Below are 20,407 nucleotides of genomic sequence, written 5' to 3' on the forward strand. Positions count from 1 at the left end.
TTTTTGGATATTACCACTCTGGATGAACGTGGCAAGGATTTGGACTTGGCCTCAGGGTCTACCTCTTCTGTAGTAGGTCTTCGAAGTTGTTACAGCTGATTATCCCTTAAAGCAAAGCTTTATACATTTAATCATAGACTTTCCAAATTTTCCTTAATTCATACTTAATAGCCTGAATACAACCTGAATCCCAATCTTTATCTTTGGGAGCATGTGTTTCCATAATTTCTTCAAATTGCTATTGGTAAATTGAGAAATTGCCTAATTATTTTTACGAATACCATGATACAGGGAAAACACGTTTTGCATAGTGTTATTAATATCAATCATTAAGTTTTAATAGGTACATTTAATGTCAGAGAAATGTATGTAATATACATCCAGAAATTCTTTTTTCTTTACAACGGTGTATTGAAGTAGTGCAAGGTAAACCAACAACAGAGTGAAGAAAGAAGTTTTATAGTACAGAGAAAGTGCTTTGCAGGAAATGCAAAATGGCTACAGGATAGATTGTGAGTTCAGTAGTCTATCTCATCGTACTAGGGAAACATGTGATAGTCTTACAACAGCTGGATCCAAGCTGTCCTTGAGCACGCTTTCAGACTTTGGTATCTTCTGTATGAGGAGAAGAGAGAATTTCTGTCATTGATTTACTTGCTGTTCTACTGAGACAGTGAGAAGTACAGATAGAATCCGTGGCGGGGAGACTAGTTTCAGTGATATAAGATTATAAAATATACGAGCAGGATAAGGCCCTCTGACCCATCATGTCTGCTCTGCCATTTCATCATGATGGCCCAGTCTCCTACCTTCTCTCCATATCCCTTCATGCCCTGACTAATCAAGAATCTATCAGCCTCTGCCTTAAATATACCCAATGACTTGACCTTCATAGCCACTTGTGCCAATTAATTCCTCAGTTTCACCACTTTCTAAATAAATTCTTCCTTATCTCTGTTCTAAATTGACGTCCCTCTATTCAGACGCTGTGTCCTGTGGTCTTAGAGCCCTGCACCGTAGGAAACATCCTCTCCACGTCAACTCTGTTGAGGTCTTTCAATATTTGACGTTTCAATTAGATTCCACCCCACCCCCAGTCTTCTGAATTCCAGTGAATACAGGCCTAGAGCCATCAAACACTGCTCATATGACAAGCCACACACACAAAATGCTGGTGGAACGCAGCTGGCCAGGCAGCATCTATAGGAAGAAGTACAGTCGACGTTTCAGGCCGAGACCCTTTGTCAGGACTAACTGAAAGAAGAGATAGTAAGAGATTTGAAAGTGGCAGGGGGAGGGGGAGATCCAAAATGATAGGAGAAGACAGGAGGGGGAGGGAAGAAGCTAAGAGCTGGAAAGTTGATCGGCAAAAGGGATACAGAGTTGGAGAAGGGGGAGGATCATGGGACTGGAGGCCTAGGGAGAAAGAAAGGGGGAGGGGAGCCCAGAGGAAGATGGAGAGCAGGCAAGGAATAATTGTGAGAAGGACAGAGAGAAAAGGAAAAAAAGAAAAAAAGGGGGGAGTAAAAATAAATAAGGGATGAGGTAAGAAGGGGAGGAGGGGCATTAACGGAAGTTAGAGAAATCAATGTGCATGTGAAAGGGACTGGGATGGGGATGCCAGGTACCTCTTCATGGCATATGACAAGCCTTTCAATCCCGGAATTCTTTTCGTGAACCTCAGTTGAGCCCTCTCCAACGTCAGCAGCTCCCTTTTCAAATAAAGGGCTCAAAACTGCTCACAATACACCAAGTGAAGCCTCTCCATTGCTTTATAAAGCCTTAACATTACATCTTTGCTTTTATATTTGAGTTCTCTTGAAATGAATGCTAACATTGCATTTGCCTTCCTCACCACAAACTCAACTTGCAAATTAACCTTTAGGGAATCCCAAGTCCCTTTGCACCTGAGATTTTTGAATTTTCTTTCCTTTTAGAAAATAGTCTACCCTTTTATTTTTCTACCAAAGTGCATAACCAGTAACATTAAAGTGAATACTTGTTATACTGTACTCCATCTGCCACTTCTTTGCCCATTCTCCTAATCTGTGTAAGTCCTTCTGTAGCCTCCTTATTTCCTCAAAACTACCTGCCCCTCCATCTATCATATTGTCTGCAACCTTGGCCACAAAGTCATCAATTCTATCACCCAAGTTATTAACATTTGAAGTAAAAAGAAGCAGTGCTAACACAGACTCCCATGGAACACCACTAGTCATTGGTAGCCAACTGGGAAAGGCTTCCTTTATTCCCACTCTTTGCCAGCTGCCAATCAGTCGCTGCTATATTCATGCTAGAATCTTTTCTGTAACACCATAACCCTTACCTTGTTAAGCGGCCTCCTATGTGGCAACTTGTCAAAGGCCTTCTGAAAACCCAAGCGCACAAGATCAACCGACTCTCCTTTATCTATCCTGCTTGTTATTTCTTCAAAGAATTCCAACAGATTTATCAGACAAGATTTTCACCATAAGGAAACCGTGCTGATTACAGCCTATTTTGTCATGTGCCTCCAAGTATCCTGAAACTACAATCGACTCATCTTCCCAACCACTGAGGTCAGACTAACTGACCGATAATTTCCTTTCTTCTGCCTCTTTCCCTTCTTGAAGACTGGAGTAATATGCGCAATTTTCTAGTCCTCCAAAACCATGCCAGTATCCATTGATTCTTGAAAGATCATTACTAATGCCTCTACAATCTCTGCAGCCACCTCTTTCAGAACTCTGGGGTGTACACCATCTGGTCCAGGTGACTTATCTATCTTCAGACCTTTTAGTTTCCCAAGCATTTTTCCCTGGTAATGGCAATGTTACTCACTTCTGCGCAGTGACACTCTCAAACGGGCATATGCTGATGTCTTGCACTTTTACTCAATTCATCCACCATTTCCTTGTCTCCCATGACTACCTCTCCAGCATTGTTTTCCAGAGTTCCAATATCTACTCTCTTTTACATTTTATATATCTGAAGAAACTTCTGGTATCTTCCAATATTACTGACTAGATTATTTTTGTATTCCATTTTTTCCTTGTTTTTACCTTTTTAAGTTGCTTTCTTTTAGTTTTTAATGGATTCACAAACTAACTTCCCATTAACTTTTGCTCGATTATCTACTCTCCTTTTGACTTTGTTGTTGGCATTTATTTCAAGGGGAATAGAATATAAAAGCAAGAAGATAATGCTGAGCCTTTATAAGACACTGGTCAAACTGCACTTAGAGTATTGTCAACAGTTTTGGGCCCCATATCTCAGAAAGGATGTGTTGTCATTGGAGTGAGTCCAGAGGAGGTTCACGAGGATGATTGTGGGAGTGAGGCAGTTAACATATGGAGTGTTTGGCAGCTTTGGGCCTGTATTCACTGGAATTTAGAAGAGTGTGTGAGATCTCATTAAAACATACTGAATGTTGAAAGGACGAGATAGGGTGGATGTGGAGAGGATGTTTTTGCTATGTTGGGGGTACCCAGAACTAGAAGGCACAGCCTCAAAATTGAGGGGTGATCTTTTTAGAACAGAGGTAAGGAGAATTTTTTTAGCCAGACAGTAGTAATTCTGTGGAATATTCTGCCAGAAACTGTGGTGGAGGCCAAGTCTGTGCGTATATTTAAGGGGAAAGTTGATTATTTCCTGATCGGTGTGGGCATCAAAGGACATGGTGAGAAGATGTATGGGGTTGAATGGGATCTGGGATCAGCCATGATTAAATGGTGGAGCAGACTCGATGGATTGAATGACCTAATTCTGCTCCTGTGACTTATGATCTTATGGACCTCTTGTCAGCCACGGTTGCATCATCCTGCCTTTAGAATAATTGTGCTGTATCTATCTTGTGTCTTCTGAATAAGTCCCTGAAACCCCAGCCATTGCTGCTCTGCTGTCATCCCTGCTGGTGTTTCCTTCCAATCAGCTCCTCTCTCATGCCTCTGTAGTTCCATTTACTCCACTGATGCATACTGACACATCTGACTTTAGCTTTTCCTTCTCAAATTGCAAGGTAAATTATATTATATTATAGAAACATAGAAAACCTACAGCACAATACAGGCCCTTCGGCCCAACAAGCTGTGCCAAACACGTCCTTACCTTAGAACTACCTAGGGTTACCCATAGCCCTCTATTTTCTAAGCTCCATGTACCTATCCAGGAGTCCCTATCATTTCCACCTCCACCACCATCGCCGGTAGCCCGTTCCACGCACTCACCACTCTGTGTAAAAAACTTACCCCTGACATCTCCTCTGTACCTACTTCCAAGCACCTTAAAACTGTGCCCTCTCATGTTAGCCATTTCAGCTCTGGGAAGCGTCTGACTATCCACACAATCAATGCCTCTTATTATCTTGTACATCTCTATCAAGTGTATTATGATCACTTTCCCCAAGGGTTCTTTTACCTTAAGCTCTCTAACCAATTCTCGGTCATTGCACAACACCCAATCTGGAAAAGCTGATCCCTAATGACCTCTCCTATGTGTTGCTCTAAAAAGTCATTTCGTAGGCATTCTACAAATTCCCCTTCTTAGGATCCAACACCTACCTGATTTTCCCAATCTACTTGCATATTGAAATCCCCCATAACTATTCTAACGTTTGGCGTTGGAGGCCTATCGAAGTTTAGAGTGTGAGTATAAAAACAGCAGAGTTGGGTAAAGCTGTTTTTTTTGGCGGCTCAAACAAGAGGAGTATGTATCGGCATCAGAGTTCCATGGATGTCAGAAGAGAGAGGATAAAAAGAACAGATCTGGGCAAGGCCAGTCTTTTTGGGCTGCGCATGTACAGAAAATGTTGGCATCAGAGGCCTAAACTCAGCTGCAAGTGAAAGGAGGGTAGGCTCAGGTGAAACGACATTGTTGGAGTGTGCTCGTGACAGATTAACAGGCTTCCGCGTGAATGAGTGAAGGTATGGTTAAGAAGAGGCAAGCCTTTCTCTTTTTTAACAGAAAGTAGTCAAGATAGACTGCTGCTCCCATCAAATGTGGGAATTCAGGTTTCCCTGATGACTACATCTGTGGGAAGTACAGCGCCTGACTGATTGAGCCAAGGAGTTGGATATACTCAGGATCATTCAGGGGGCCGAAGAAATTGTAGACAAGACCTTTGAAGAGGTGGTCACACCCAGAGTACAGGCTTCAGACAGCAGATGGGTAAGGGGATTAAGAAGTCAGTGCAGGGTTGCCCTGTGGCCATTCCCCTCAGCAACAAGTGTAACCCTTTGGATACTGCTGGGGGGATGACCCATCAGTAGACTGCAGCAGCCAGGCAGTGGCACTCTGTGGCTCAACAGGGAAAGGTAAAGTCAGACAGTGAGGTAGTTATAGGGGACTCGAAAGGTAGTGGAACAGAAAGGAGATTCTGTGGCCGCAAAAGAGACACCAGGATGGTGTGTTGCCTCCCGGGTGCTCGAGTCCATGATGTATTGGGGTGGCCGCTGGATATTATCAAAGGGGAGATGGAACAGCCAGAGATAATGGTGCATATTGGCTCCAAGATGCAGTGAGTATATCGAATTAGGAAAGAGGCTGAAGAGTTACTCCCTGTACCATGGGCTAGTGCAGATAGGAATGGGGTGACAGCCAGAGGAATGAGTGGCTGCAGAGATGGTGCAGGGGACAAGTTCTTGGATCATTGGAACCTTTTCTGGGGAAGGAGTGACCTGTATAAGAGGGACGGGTTGCTCATGAACTAGAGAGGAACCAATAGTCTGGCAAGGCTTGCTGATGCTACTCAGGAGAATTTAAACTAGTTTAGCAGGGGGCTGGGAACTGGAGCCCCAGATCAGTAAGGGAAGGATCGGACCAGAAGGTAAATGTCCGAGCAAGTATTGAAAGGCATAATTAAAACCATAGGTATGATGGCTCGGATATTTTGCAGGGTATATAGTTGCATGCTCAGAGTATTATAAGTACAGGTGATGAGCAGAGTATGGATCAGTACATGGAAATAGCATGTTGTAGTCATTACTGAAAATCTATTGAGAGAGGGCAGGAATGAATGATTAATAAGACCATTTGGCCCATCGAGTCTGCTCTGCCATTTCATCATGGCTGATCCAACTTTCCTCTCAGCCCCAATCTCCTGCCTTCTCCCAGTATCCCTTCATGTCCTGACCAATCAAGAATCTGTCAACCTCTGTCTTAAATATACACAACTACTGCCTGTGGTAATGAATTCCACAGATTCACCACGCTCTGGCTAAAGCAATTCCTCCTCATCTCTGTTCTAAAAGGATGCCCCTCAGTAGAAACATTCCCAGCGCAAGTCCAGCAAAGAGCTTTAAAAAAACGATTCTCCTTAAAAGAGGGGTACCGTCCAGTGAGCGATCATTGTCGGAGCGATTGTTATGGGAATGGTCTGAGTCAGAGTGGTAAGGCTTTGGCTCATCAGGTCTTCAGCGAGAACAGGCGGAGGTAAGATAAGGAGATAAGTCCATTCTTTCATTCTTATATCTTATTTCTTATTTAACTCTTGAGAGAATAGGGGGTTGTCTACAGATGAGGAATTTCCAGGGGACTCCCAGCCTCCCCGATGGCCACACCCGCAGCTCCTTAGAGACCGTATTAAGGAACTGGAACTACAGCTCAATGATCTTCAGCTTGTTTGGGAAAGTGAAGAGGTGATAGACAGGAACTACAGGGAGGTAGTCACTCCAGGCTAAAGGAGACAGATAAATAGGTGACTGTCAGGAGAGGGAAGGGAGAACCTCAGATAGTGGAGAGCACCCTTGTGGCTGTCCCCCTCAACAACAAGTACTCCATTTTGAGTACTGTTGGCAGGGCCCTGTGGCTCAGAAGGGTAGAGAACTGAACAGGATGGCAGTAGTAATAGGGTACTCTATAGTGAAGGGGACAGATAGGCAATTCTGTGCACACGAAAAAGAAACAAGGAATGTAGGAGAAAGGCTATATTAGATTGGGTGTTGTGTAATAACTCAGATCTTATTAGGGAACTTAATGTAAAGAAACCATTAGGAAGCAGTGATCATGATATGGTTGAATTCATACTGCAATTTGAGAGGGAGAAGCATACCTCACATGTATCAGTCTATTATTAAGGATGAGGTTTCGGGGTACTTGGAGACGAATGATAAAATAAGACAAAATCAGCATGATTTCTGTCAAAGGAAATCTTGCCTGACAAATCTGTTAGAGATCTTCAAGGAAGTAGCAAGCAGGGTTGACAAAGGAGAGGCAGTGGATGTCATTTACTTGGACTTTCAGAAGGCGTTTGATAAAATGCTACAGGTGAGGCTGCTTAACAAGATAAAAACCTATGGAGTTACAGAAAGATACTGGCATGGATAGGGGAATGGCTGACAGGCAAGAGGCAGCGAGTGGGAATAAAAGGGGGCCTTGTCTGATTGGCTGCCAGTGACTAGTGGTGTTCCTCAGGGGTCAGTATTGGTACCGCTACTTTTCACATTGTTTGTCAATGATTTAGCTAGTGGAATTGATGGCTTTATGGCAAAGTTTGCAGATGATGCAAAAACAGGTGGAGGGGTTGGTAGTGCTGAGGAAGCAATGTGGTTGCTGTAGGACTTAGACAAATTGGAAGAATGGGCAAAAAAGTGGCAGATGGAATACAGTGTTAAGAAATGTATGATAATGTATTTTGGTAAAAGGAACAATAGTGCAGACTATTATCCAAACATCAGATGTGCAGAGGGACTTCGGAGTCCTCGTGCAAGACTCCCAGAAGGTGAATTTAAATGTTTTGTCTGTGGTGAAGAAGGCAAATACAATGTTGCTATTTATTTCAAAGGGAATAGAATGTAAAAATAAGGAGATAATGCTGAGCCTTTATAAGACACTAGTCAGGCTGAACTTAGAGTATTGTCAACAGTTTTGGGCCCATATCTGAGAAGGATGTGTTATCATTGGAGAGAGTCCAGAGGAGGTTCATGAAGATGATTCCAGGAATAAAGGGGTTAACATATGAGGAACATTTGGCAGCTTTGGGCCTGTACTCACTGGAATTTAGAAGAATGTGGGGGGATCTCATTGAAACCTACCGAATGTTGAAAGGACTAGATAGGGTGGATGTGGAGAAGATGTTTCCTGTGGTGGGAGTATCCAGAACTAGAGAGCACAACCTCAAAATTGAGGGGCGACCCTTTAGAACCGAGGTAAGGAGGAGTTCTTTTAGCCAGAGGGTAGTGAATTTGTGGAATGTTCTGCCACAGACTGCGGTGGAAGAGGAGGTGGAAGTTGATCATTTCCTGATATGGCGAGAAGGCAGGTGTATGGGGTTGAGTGGCATCTGTGATCAGCCGTGATGGAATGGTGGAACAGACTCGATGGGCTGAATGGCCTAATTCTGCTCCTATGTCTTATGGACTTTATCTTCTCCTTCTCTAAATTGCAGGGTAAATTTTATCATATTATGAACACTGGCTTCATAGTTTTCTTTACCTGAAGCTCTCTATCAGTTGTAGTTCATTGCTCAAAAAACAATATAAAATAGCTGACCACGAGCCGCTCTAAAAAGCCATCTCATAGGTATTCGAGACATTCCCCCTCTTGGGACCCAGTACCAATCTGATTTTCCCAATCTACCTGCATAATGAAATTCCCCATGACTATCATAGCATTGCCATTTACATACATTTTCTCTCTCCTGTTGTAACTTGCAGACCATGTCTTTATTACTGATTGGGTGTCTGTACATAGCATGGTCTTTTCTTAGCTCTTGTAGTTGGCATCTGGGATAGGTTGTCAGAAGAGGAGGTGGTGGTAGGAAAGGAAGAACATTCAGGAGCACCTGGACAGATATTTGAATTAGCAGGCATTCAGAAGGATGTGAAATTCATGCAGGCAGGTAGGGATGGCAGTTGGTCTGGATGAGATGGGTTGTAGTTTCTATGCTGGACAAGTCTCTGCAGGCTGCTGTCTACATTGAGGGCTGAGGTTCGCAGTAACACACACACATACAGCTTGAAGCTGCAACTGACGAAGGGCGGTTATCTGGAGCGGCTGAGCAGTGCAGGGGGCGGGTCTCCTGGTCACTGAAGGCTGTTTTGTTTTGGCCGAGGGTCCAGCTCAGCGGAACAAAGGCTGGCTGTCACTCTGCAGATGCCACAAGTATTCTACATTCTCTCAAAAGCAACGGGTATTGTTCTCAAGCAGCTGTGCACCATGTCAGGAAAGCAGCAGGGCCGAGGGCAGGCAATGATAGCAATTCACCCTCTGGGCCCCAATATGAATACAATGGGGGGGGGCAATGATAGCAATTCACCCTCTGGGCCCCAATATGAATACAATGGGGGGGGCAATGATAGCAATTTACCCTCTGGGCCCTGATATGAATACAATGGGGAGCAGGGGGGCGCAATGATAGCAATTTACCCTCTGGGCCCTGAAGTGGCAGAAGTGGAATACTTCAGTGAAGACCAGAGGTGGTAAAGCAGCATGGCACGTGAGGGGCGATGAGGGAAGGGTAGCAAGAGAGGATTGTGCTGTGGGAGGGGTGCTTAGGAAGTGGCAGTGAGGGAATGCCATGCTGGGGAGGGGTTGTGAGGGAGGGCTGTGTTTTCGGATGTATAGTGAGAAAAGGCACACCGTGAGAGGGATGGTGAGGGCGCACTGAGGGAAGGGCAGTGAGGGAACGCCATGCTGGGGAGGGCTTGTGAGGCTACTGCCCTGTGGGAGCAGGCGTGAGGGAGGGGTGACGAGAGAACATGGGTGGGGCACTGAGGGAGGGCCATGCTGTGGAGTAGGCGCTGAGGGAAAGGAGGTGAAGAAGTGCCTTTGTTTTGGAGGGCCGTTGAGGGAGTACTGCTCTGTGGGATGGCCACTTTGGCAGCCAACTACACTCTGTGGGTGGTAAAGGAGGAATGGTGGTGGAGCTCCATGCTGTTGCATTGTTTGTGAGGGAGGGTGGTGAGGATTGGGTAGCGCTAGAGACAACTGCAGCTCTGTGGGAGGGGTAGTGAGGGAGCTCTACATAGTGGGAAGCTGGTGAGGGAGCTTCACATTGTGGGAGAGGCAGTGAGGGAGCTCCGCATTGTGAAGGGTGGTGGCAGAGCTCTGCATTGTGCTGGAGTGATAAGGGAGAAGCGCTGTGTTGTAAGAAGAGCACCACACTGTGGGATGTCCGGTGATGGTGCTCTGTGTTGTGGGAGGAGTGGTGAGGAACCTTCATACTGTGGGAAGGGTGGTGCTGAGCACTTAGCTGAGTGAAGGGTGTTGTTGTTACTAGGCACTAGTTTGAGAAAGTTTTCCACAGTGCTGCAGCATATTCTGTAACAAAGATTCTGCCACTTGTCAGTATGGTTCCGGAAGAGCTGTCTATTTACCTTAAAAGCTACATCTGCCCATTACAACAGCTTTCCCTATCAAAAGTCAATAGGTTGAAAACATACATATGGCAGCTGCTGATGAAATCCACTTTTCTTCTCTTCTCCCCCTAGACTCATCTTTGAACCCATCTGTCTCCTTCTCTCTTTCTTTGAACCCGTCTGTCTCCTTCTCTCTCCCTTTGAACCCGTCTGTCTCCTTCTCTCTCTCTTTATGGCATTTATACTCAGTGTATGTATACCTGATGATAAAATCAAACTGTTTTTCTCTGGACCCCTGGTTCACCCTATCTTTCTATCACTCTTTATCTTATTTTCATTTTGTTGCTGACTTGCATTCTTCTTGACCCCTCCTCCTCTCTTTCCCTTTCCCGTTTTGCCTCCCTCCCTCTCCTGCTGCCAAAAGTCTGGCACAAGCTCTGGTCCTTCCACCCACCCTGCTGGCCATTGCTGGCATGTGGTGAGTTACCACAGCACAAAGCCTCTGCTCAGCCCGATGCTAATCGTTCCACAGTGTGGGCTCTGCCATTTCAAACCCCTGAGCCCACAGAATACTTGTCATAGTCTCTCTCCTACCCATGTTAACTGCTTAGGGGCCAAGATGAGCAGAACTTCCAGTCTTGTGTTGTGGTACCGAGGAATACATCTATAAGTACAAGATCATGTACTCAGCTCTGTGCTGTGCATGCAGCAGCTGTGGTGTGTGTATCTGTACACGTGTGTAACTTGCTTAAATGGTTTATGAGGTTTGCATATCTCTGTTGGTGTGGGGAGTGGGGGTGGGGGTGTGGAGGGAGGTGACCAGGTATATACAACAACACCGTGGGAAGCTGGAGAAATTACAGGATACATGCAGCATCGTTCGCCATGGGTGAAGTGCAGGTAGAGCGGAGAGTAACAAATGTGTCTTTATTTTTAAAATCTGGCAAAGAAAAACCATCTATCAATAACTGTGTTAGGGAAGGTACTGGAGAAGATTCTGAAGGAAAAGATATACAATCATTTGGAAAGTTGATTGATAAGGGGCAGTCAGCATGGTTTTATGCATCTGAGATCACTTCTTATGAACTCGACTGAGTTTTTTAAAATAACAAAGAAGTTTGCTGATGACAGGGCAGTAGGCCTGTCCCATATTCTCTTCAGAAAGGCCATGATATGCTTCAGATAGGCTGCTCTGCAAAGCTAGGGGGTCCAGGGGGACTAGCTGACTGGATACCTAGATAGAATGATGATAGGAATCAGAGGGTGATGGTGGAAGTGCAGGCCCATAATAAGAAGAGTTCCTCAGGGTTGGTGCGAGGCCAATTGCTCGAAGGGCCGAATGGCCTACTCCTGCATCTATTTTCTATGTTTCTATGTTTCTAATTGTCATCCATATCAATAATTCGGATGAGAATGTACAAGGCATCATTAATAACTTTGCAGATGACATTAACATAGGTGGTGACAGTAAAGATGGAGATCAAGACCTTGATCATCTGGGCTACTGGGATGCGGGATGGCCGCAATTCAGATAAGTGGAAGGTGAAGTATTTTGGGAAGGCAAACAGGGGTGGGATTTATACAGTAAACAGTAGGGCCCTGGCGAGTGCTGTATGCCCCTCTTAATTTTATAGACCTTTATCAGATCAACTCTTATTCTCCTCTACTTCAATGAAAAAAGTCCCAAACTCTCTCCATTACTCAGTCCCTCAACTCCAGTAACATCTTCATAAATCTCCTGTCCAGCTAAATAGCACCTTGCTTCTCGGAGGGTGAACAAAATAGAATAAAACAGTCCAAGTGCTGCCTCAGCAGCACCACTCCAACATAATATGCCAACATGTACTCAGTCCTGTCCGACAAAGACCCATGTGCCAAACGCCTTCCTTACTACCTTGCCTACCAGCAATGACTGGAAGAAATGGGTTGTGCCCAATTGTCAGGCTGTGAGCAGTGATCATTGATTATTGATTTGACTGAGCGAAGTAGATGGCACCCTCTAAGTTTGTTGATGGTGCTAAATTAGGTGAGATTTTTAGTAAAGAGGCTTCATGAGAACATCACCAAGTTGAGCGAATTCCTAATATGTATCTGGGCGTGAACTTGGACAACAGACCTGAGTGGAGCACCAACACGGAGGCTGTGAACCAGAAGGGCCAGAGTCACCTCTACTTCCTGAGGAGAGTGAGGCCCTTTGGCATATGCAGGCCTCTCCTTCACATGGCCTACCAGTCTGTTGTTACAAGTATAATCTTCTATATAGTGGTACGCTGGGGGCAACGGCATCAACACGGGTGATGCCAACAGGCTCAATAAACTGATTAGAGAGGCTGGCTCTGTTATAGGAGTCAAACTGGACACACTGGAGGCTGTGGTAGAACAAAACCCTGGCAAGTCTGGACAATGTTTCTCACCCTCTGCATGCTGCCTTGGCTGAACAACTGCGCTGCTCGGAAGAGCGGTATCTGAGGCCACTCTTACCCTCGGCCATGGTGAGTCAAGCTATCGCTGGGTAAGTGATGACCCCCTCCTGTTAGACTGCTTGTGATAACTTATTTTTTATTCTTTCCACTTCTCTTTTAATAATTATATCTGTGCATTTGTAATGCTACTGTGACATCGTAATTTCCTTTGGGATCAATGACGTACCTACATGACCTCATCGAGACTGCAAATAGAGGAACTGTTAGTCTCCATCCTGCAAAGGGGGTGCAAGGAAGGTAGCACAGAGAAATGTGTACAGCTCCTGTTGAGAAGGGATGTGATAGCACTGCAGAGGAGATTCACCAGAATGCAGCCTGCACTGGAAGCCTTCAGCTACTTGAAGAGGCTGAAGACATGGGAGCAGAATTAGGCCATTTGGCCCATTGAGTTTGCTCTGTCATTCAATTATGGCTGATCCTTTTCTCCCCTCCTCAGGCCCATTCCCTGGCCTTCTCCCTGTAACTCTTGATGCCATGTCCAGTCAAGAACCTATCAATCTCTGCCTTAAGTACACCCAATGACCTGGCCTCCACAGCTGCATGTGGCAATAAATTCCACAAATTCACCACCTTTTGGCTAAAGAAATTTCTCCACATCTCTGTTTTAAAAGGGCACTCCTCTATCCTGACGCTGTGCCCTCTGGTCCTAGACCCTCCCAGCATGGGAAACATACTTTCCACATCTACTCTGTCTAGGCCTTTCAACATTTGAAAAGTTTTAATGAGATCCCCCTATCATCCTTCTGAATTCCAGCGAGTACAGACCCAGAGTCATCAAATGTTCCTCGTATGATAAAACTTTCATTCCTGGAATCATCCTTGTGAACCTCCCCTGAACCCTCTCCAATGCCAGCACATCTTTTCTAAGATGAAGAGCCCAAAACTGTTCACAATAATAAATGTGGGGCCTCACCAGTATCTTATAATCCGTCGGCATCAAATCCCTGCTCTTGTATTCTAGAACTCTTGAAATTGCATTTACCTTCCTCTGACTCTATCTGCAAATTAACCTTTAGGGTATTCTGCACAAGGACTCCCAAGTCCCTTTGCATCTCAGATTCCTGGATTTTCTCCCTGTTTAGGAAATAGTCTGCACATTATTTCTACTACCAAAGTGCATGACCATGCATTTTCCAACATTGTATTTCATTTGCCACTTTCTTGCCCATTCTCATAATTTATCTAAGACCTTCTGCAGCCTACCCGTTTCCTCAACACTACCTGCCCCTCCACCAATCTTTGTATCATCTGCAAATTTGACAACAAACCCATCTATTTCATCATCTAAATCATTTATATACAGCATAAAATGAAGTGGTCCCAACACTGAACTTAGAACATAGAATATAGAATAGTACAGCATAGTACAGGCCCTTCGGCCCACATTGTTGTGCCAACCCTCAAACCCTGCCTCCCATATAACCCCCCACCTTAAATTCCTCCACATACCTGTCTAGTAGTCTCTTAAATTTCACTAGTGTATCTGCCTCCACCACTGACTCAGGCAGTGTATTCCACGCACCAACCACTCTCTGAGTAAAAAACCTTCCTCTAATATCCCCCTTGAACTTCCCACCCCTTACCTTAAAGCCATGTCCCCTTATATTGAGTAGTGGTGCCCTGGGGAAGAGGTGCTGGCTATCCACTCTATCTATTCCTCTTAATATCTTGTATACCTCTATCATGTATCCTTTCATCCTCCTTCTCTCCGAAGAGTGAAGCCCTAGCTCCCTTAATCTGATCATAATGCATACTCTCTAAACCAGGCAGCATCCTGGTAAATCTCCTCTGTACCCTTTCCAATGCTTCCACATCCTTCCTATAGTGAGGCGACCAGAACTGGACACAGTACTCCAAGTGTGGCCTAACCAGAGTTTTATAGAGCTGCATCATTACCTCACGACTCTTAAACTCTATCCCTCGACTTATGAAAGCTAACACCCCATAAGCTTTCTTAACTACCCTATCTACCTTTGAGACAACTTTCAGGGATCTGTGGACATGTACCCCCAGATCCCTCCGCTCCTCCACACTACCAAGTATCCTGCCATTTACTTTGTACTCTGCCTTGGAGTTTGTCCTTCCAAAGTGTACCGCCTCACACTTCTCCAGGTTGAACTCCATCTGTCACTTCTCAGCCCACTTCTGCATCCTATCAATGTCTCTCTGCAATCTTTGACAATCCTCTACACTCTCTACAACACCAGCAACCTTTGTGTTGTCTGTAAACTTGCCAACCCACCCTTCTACCCCCACATCCAGGTCGTTAATAAAAATCATGAAAGGTAGAGGTCCCAGAACCGATCCTTGTGGGACACCACCAGTCACAACCCTCCAATCCAAATGTACTCCCTCCACCACCACCCTCTGCCTTCTGCAGGCAAGCCAATTCAGAATCCACCTGGCCAAACTTCCCTGGATCCCATGCCTTCTGACTTTCTGAATAAGCCTACCGTGTGGAACCTTGTCAAATGCCTTACTAAAATCCATATAGATCACATCCACTGCACTACCCTCATCTATATGCCTGGTCACCTCCTCAAAGAACTCTATCAGGCTTGTTAGACACGATCTGCCCTTCACAAAGCCATGCTGACTGTCCCTGATCAGACCATGATTCTCTAAATGCCTATAGATCCTATCTCTAAGAATCTTTTCCAACAGCTTTCCCACCACAGACGTAAGGCTCACTGGTCTATAATTACCCAGACTATCCTGACTACCTTTTTTGAACAAGGGGACAACATTCGCCTCCCTCCAATCCTCCGGTACCATTCCTGTGGACAACGAGGAGGTAAAGATCCTAGCCAGAGGCTCAGCAATCTCTTCCCTCGCCTCGTGGAGCAGCCTGGGGAATATTCTGTCAGGCCCCGGGGACTTATCCGTCCTAATGTATTTTAATAACTCCAACACCTCCTCTCCCTTAATATCAACATGCTCCAGAACATCAACCTCACTCATATTGTCCTCACCATCATCAAGTTCCCTCTCATTGGTGAATACTGAAGAGAAGTATTCATTGAGGACCTCGCTCACTTCCACAGCCTCCAGGCACATCTTCCCACCTTTATCTCTAATCAGTCCTACCTTCACTCTCGTCATCCTTTTGTTCTTCACATAACTGAAGAATGCCTTGGGGTTTTCCTTTACCCTACTCGCCAAGGCCTTCTCATGCCCCCTTCTTGCTCTTCTCAGCCTCTTCTTAAGCACCTTTCTTGCTTCCCTATATTCCTCAATAGACCCATCTGATCCTTGCTTCCTAAACCTCATGTATGCTGCCTTTTTCCACCTGACTAGATTTTCCACCTCATTTGTCACCCATGGTTCCTTCACCCTACCATTCTTTATGTTCCTCACCGGGACAGATTTATCCCTAACATCCTACAAGAGATCTCTAAACATCGACCACATGTCCATAGTACATTTCCCTGCAAAAACATCATCTCAATTCACACCCGCAAGTTCTAGCCTTATAGCCTCATAACTTGCCCTTCCTCAATTAAAAATGTTCCTGTCCTCTCTGATTCTATCCTTTTCCATGATAATGCTAAAGGCCAGGGAGCGGTGGTCACTGTCCCCCAGATGCCCACCCACTGAGAGATCTGTGACCTGACCCATCTCGTTACCTAATACTAGATCTAGTATGGCATTCCCCCTAGTCGGCCTGTCAACATACTGTGACAGGAATCCGTCCTGGACACACTTAACAAACTCTACCCCGTCCAAACCCTTGGAACTAATCAGGTGCCAATCAATATTGATCCCTGTGAAATACCACTAGTCACTGGCAGCCAACCAGAAAAGGATCCTTTTATTCCCACTCGCTTCCTCCTACCAATCAGTCAATGCTCTAACCATGTTAACAGCTTTCCTGTATACCAGGGGCTCTTAACTTGGTAAGCAGCCTCACGTGTGGCACCTTGTCAAAGGCCTTCTGAAACTCCAAATATGCAACACCCACTACATCACCTTTATCCATCCAACATGTAATCTCCTCAAAGAATTCCAACAGGGTCATCAGGTAGGATTTCCAATGAAGGAAACCATGCTGACCTTGTCCTATCTTGTCCTGCATTGGAGCACTCCATCACCTCATCCTTAACGATTGACTCCAACACCTTCCCAACCACTGAGGTCAGGCTAACTGATCTATAACTTTCTTTCTGCTGCCTTCCTCCTTTCTTAAAGAGTGGTGTGACATTTGCAATTTTCTGGTCCTCTGACATCATGCTGGACACCAATGATTTTTGAAAGATCGTTACTAATGACTAATGCCTCCACAATCTCCACTGCTACCTCTTTCAGAACCCTAGGGTGCAGTTCATCTGGTCCAGGTGGCTTATGTACACTTAGGTCTTTCAGCCTTTTGAGTATCTTCTCCCTTGTAATAGTAACTGCACTCACTTCTCTTCCCTCACACCCTTTAACATCTGGCACACTGTTAGTATTTTCCACAGTAAGGCTGATGCAAAATACTCAATTAGTTTATCTGCCATCTCCTTGGCCCCCGTTATTATTTTTCCAGTCTCATTTTCTAGTGATTCTATATCCACTCTCATCTTACAATACACATCAAAGTTGCTGGTGAACGCAGCAGGCCAGGCAGCATCTCTAGGAAGAGATACAGTCGACGATTCAGGCCGAGACCCTTCGTCAGGACTAACTGAAGGAAGAGTGAGTAAGAGATTTGAAAGTGGGAGGGGGAGGGGGAGATCCCAAATGATAGGAGAAGACAGGAGGGGGAGGGATAGAGCCAAGAGCTGGACAGGTGATTGGCAAAAGGGATATGAGAGGATCATGGGACAGGAGGTCCGGGAAGAAAGACAAGGAGGGAGGAACTCAGAGGATGGGCAAGGGGTATATTCAGAGGGACAGAGGGAGAAAAAGGAGAGTGAGAGAAAGAATGTGTGTATAAAAATAAATAACGGATGGGGTACGAGGGGGAGGTGGGGCATTAGTGGAAGTTAGAGAAGTCGATGTTCATGCCATCAGGTTGGAGGCTACCCAGATGGAATATAAGGTGTTGCTCCTCCAACCTGAGTGTGGCTTCATCTTTACAGTAGAGGAGGCCGTGGATAGACATGTCAGAATGGGAATGGGATGTGGAATTAAAATGTGTGGCCACTGGGAGATCCTGCTTTCTCTGGCGGACAGAGCGTAGGTGTTCAGCAAAGCGGTCTCCCAGTCTGTGTTGGGTCTCGCCAATATATAGAAGGCCACATCGGGAGCACCGGACGCAGTATATCACCCCAGCTGACTCACAGGTGAAGTGTTGCCTCACCTGGAAGGATTGTCTGGGGCCCTGAACGGTGGTAAGGGAGGAAGTGTAAGGGCATGTGTAGCACTTGTTCCGCTTACAAGGATAAGTGCCAGGAGGGAGATCAGTGGGGAGGGATGGGGGGGACGAATGGACAAGGGAGTCGCGTAGGGAGCGATCCCTGCGGAAAGCAGAGGGGTGGGGAGGGAAAGATGTGCTTAGTGGTGGGATCCCGTTGGAGATGGCGGAAGTTACGGAGAATAATATGTTGGACCCGGAGGCTGGTGGGGTGGTAGGTGAGGACCAGGAGAACCCTATTTCTAGTGGGGTGGCGGGAGGATGGAGTGAGAGCAGATGTACGGGCGGGAGGATGGAGTGAGAGCAGATGTACGGGCGGGAGGAAGGACTGAGAGCAGATGTACGGGCGGGAGGATGGAGTGAGAGCAGACGTACGGTAGGAGGATGGAGGATATCACAGCCATATATCCTTTCGTTCACCAGCAACTTTGATGTGTGTTGCTTGAATTTCCAGCATCTGCAGAATTCCTGTTGTCCACTCTCATCTTTCTTTTATTCTTAACATACTTGAAAAAGCTTTTACTATCCACTTTGATATTGTTTGCCAGTTTGCTTTCATATTTCATCTTTTCCCACCTAATGATCCTTTTAGTTGCTCTTTGTAGGGTTTTAAAAGCTTCCCAATCCTCTGACTTCCCACTGATTTTCTCAGGGAAACGTACAGCAGAAATGTTGCAAATATTCAGGGGATATTCGCGTGGTGTTCTGCAAAGGTACATTCCAATGAGACAAGGAAAGGATGGTAGTGTACAGAAGCCATGGTGTACAAACGTTGCTGAAAATCTAGTCAAGAAGAGAAAAAAAGCTTACAAAAGGCTCAAAAACTAGGTAATGATAGAGATCTAGAAAATTATAAGACTAGAAAATTAAGAATGAAATTAGGAGAGCCAGAAGGGGACATGAGAAGGCCTTGGGAAGCAGGATTAAGGAAAACCCCAAGGCATTCTACAAGTATGTGAAGAGCAAGAGGGTAAGACGTAAGAGAATAGGACTAATCAAGTGTGACAGTAGAAAAGTGTGTATGGAACCAGAGGAGATAGTGGAGGTACTTAATGACTACTTTGCTTCAGTATTCACTACGGAAGAGGACCTTGGCGATTGTAGGACGACTTACAGCGGACTGAAAAGCTTGAGCATATAGACATTAAGAAAGAGGATGTGCTGGAGCTTTTGGAAAACAAATGTGGGAGGAGAGGGAGGAGATTGCTGAGTCTCTGGCAATGATCATTGCATCATCAATGGAGATGGAAGAGATTCTGGAGGATTGGAGGGTTGCAGATGTTGTTCCCTTATTCAATAAAGGGAGCAGAGATAGCTCAAGAAATTATAGACCAGTGAGTCTTACTTCAGTGGTTGGTAAGTTGATGGAGAAGATCAAGAGAGGCAGGATTTATGAACATTTGGAGGGGCATAGTATAATTAAGAATAGTCAGCATGGCTATGGTGGAGGTGGATATGATAGGGTCTTTTAAGAGACTCGTGGATAGGTACATGGAACTTAGAAAAAGAGAGGGCCATGGGTAACCCAAGGTAATTACTAAAGTAAATACATGTTCGGCACGGCATTGTGGGCCAACGGGCCAGTATTGTGCTGTAGTTTTTCTGTGTTTCTATGTTGCTAATTTTGAGGCTGTGTCCTCTAGTTCTCGATACCAGCACGAGAGGAAACATCCTCTCCACGTCCAACTCATCTAGTCCTTTCAACCTTCGGTAGATTTCAATACGATCCCACCACACTCTTCCACATTCCAGTGAGAACTGGTCAAAAGCTGCTGAACATCGCTCATATGTTAACCCCTTCATTCCCAGAATCATCCTCCCATAGACTCATTCCAATGACAATGCATCCTTTCTGAGATCTGGGGCCCAAAACTGTTGACAGTAATCCAAGTGCAGCCTAAGTATTGTCTATAAAGCCTCGGCATTATCTGCTTGTTTTTATATTCTATTTCCCTTGAAATAAATACCAACATTGCATTTGCCTTATTTACCACAAATTCAACTTGTAAATTTAGCTTCTGGGAGTCTTGCACGAGGACTCCTAAGTCCTTCTGCACCTCTGATGTTTGAACCTTATCCTCATTTAGGTAATAGCCCACAGTATTGTTCCTTTTACCAAAATGCAAAATCATACACAGTATTCCATCTACCATTTTTTTGCCCATTCTTCCAATTTGTTTAAGTCCTGCTACAAACATATTGCTTCTTCAGCACTACCTACCCCTCGACCTATTTTCGTATCGTCCGTAAACATTGCCAGAAAGTGATTAATTCCATTAACCAAATCATTGACTAACAATGTGAAAAGGAAACTG

General features: G+C 45.2%; 1 protein-coding gene across 2 annotated transcripts in view; it reads right to left on the reverse strand.

Moving 5' to 3' along the window:
- LOC140192951 (mitochondrial import receptor subunit TOM40B-like) overlaps nucleotides 1-20,407 on the reverse strand; it is a 162,344-nt gene that overhangs the window by 1,409 nt on the left and 140,528 nt on the right. Inside the window, exon 10 of one of the 2 annotated variants that reach the window (XM_072250428.1) lies at nucleotides 539-615. The exons of the other annotated variant lie outside the window; for it this stretch is intronic. Coding sequence (XP_072106529.1) covers nucleotides 561-615 — 55 coding nt within the window. The 3' untranslated portion in view covers nucleotides 539-560. Of the gene's footprint in view, nucleotides 1-538; nucleotides 616-20,407 lie in introns of those variants that run through there. 2 annotated transcript variants of the gene reach the window in all.

The sequence above is a fragment of the Mobula birostris genome, unplaced genomic scaffold (genome assembly GCF_030028105.1).
Source record: "Mobula birostris isolate sMobBir1 unplaced genomic scaffold, sMobBir1.hap1 scaffold_319, whole genome shotgun sequence".
Taxonomy (NCBI): Eukaryota; Metazoa; Chordata; class Chondrichthyes; order Myliobatiformes; family Myliobatidae; genus Mobula; species Mobula birostris.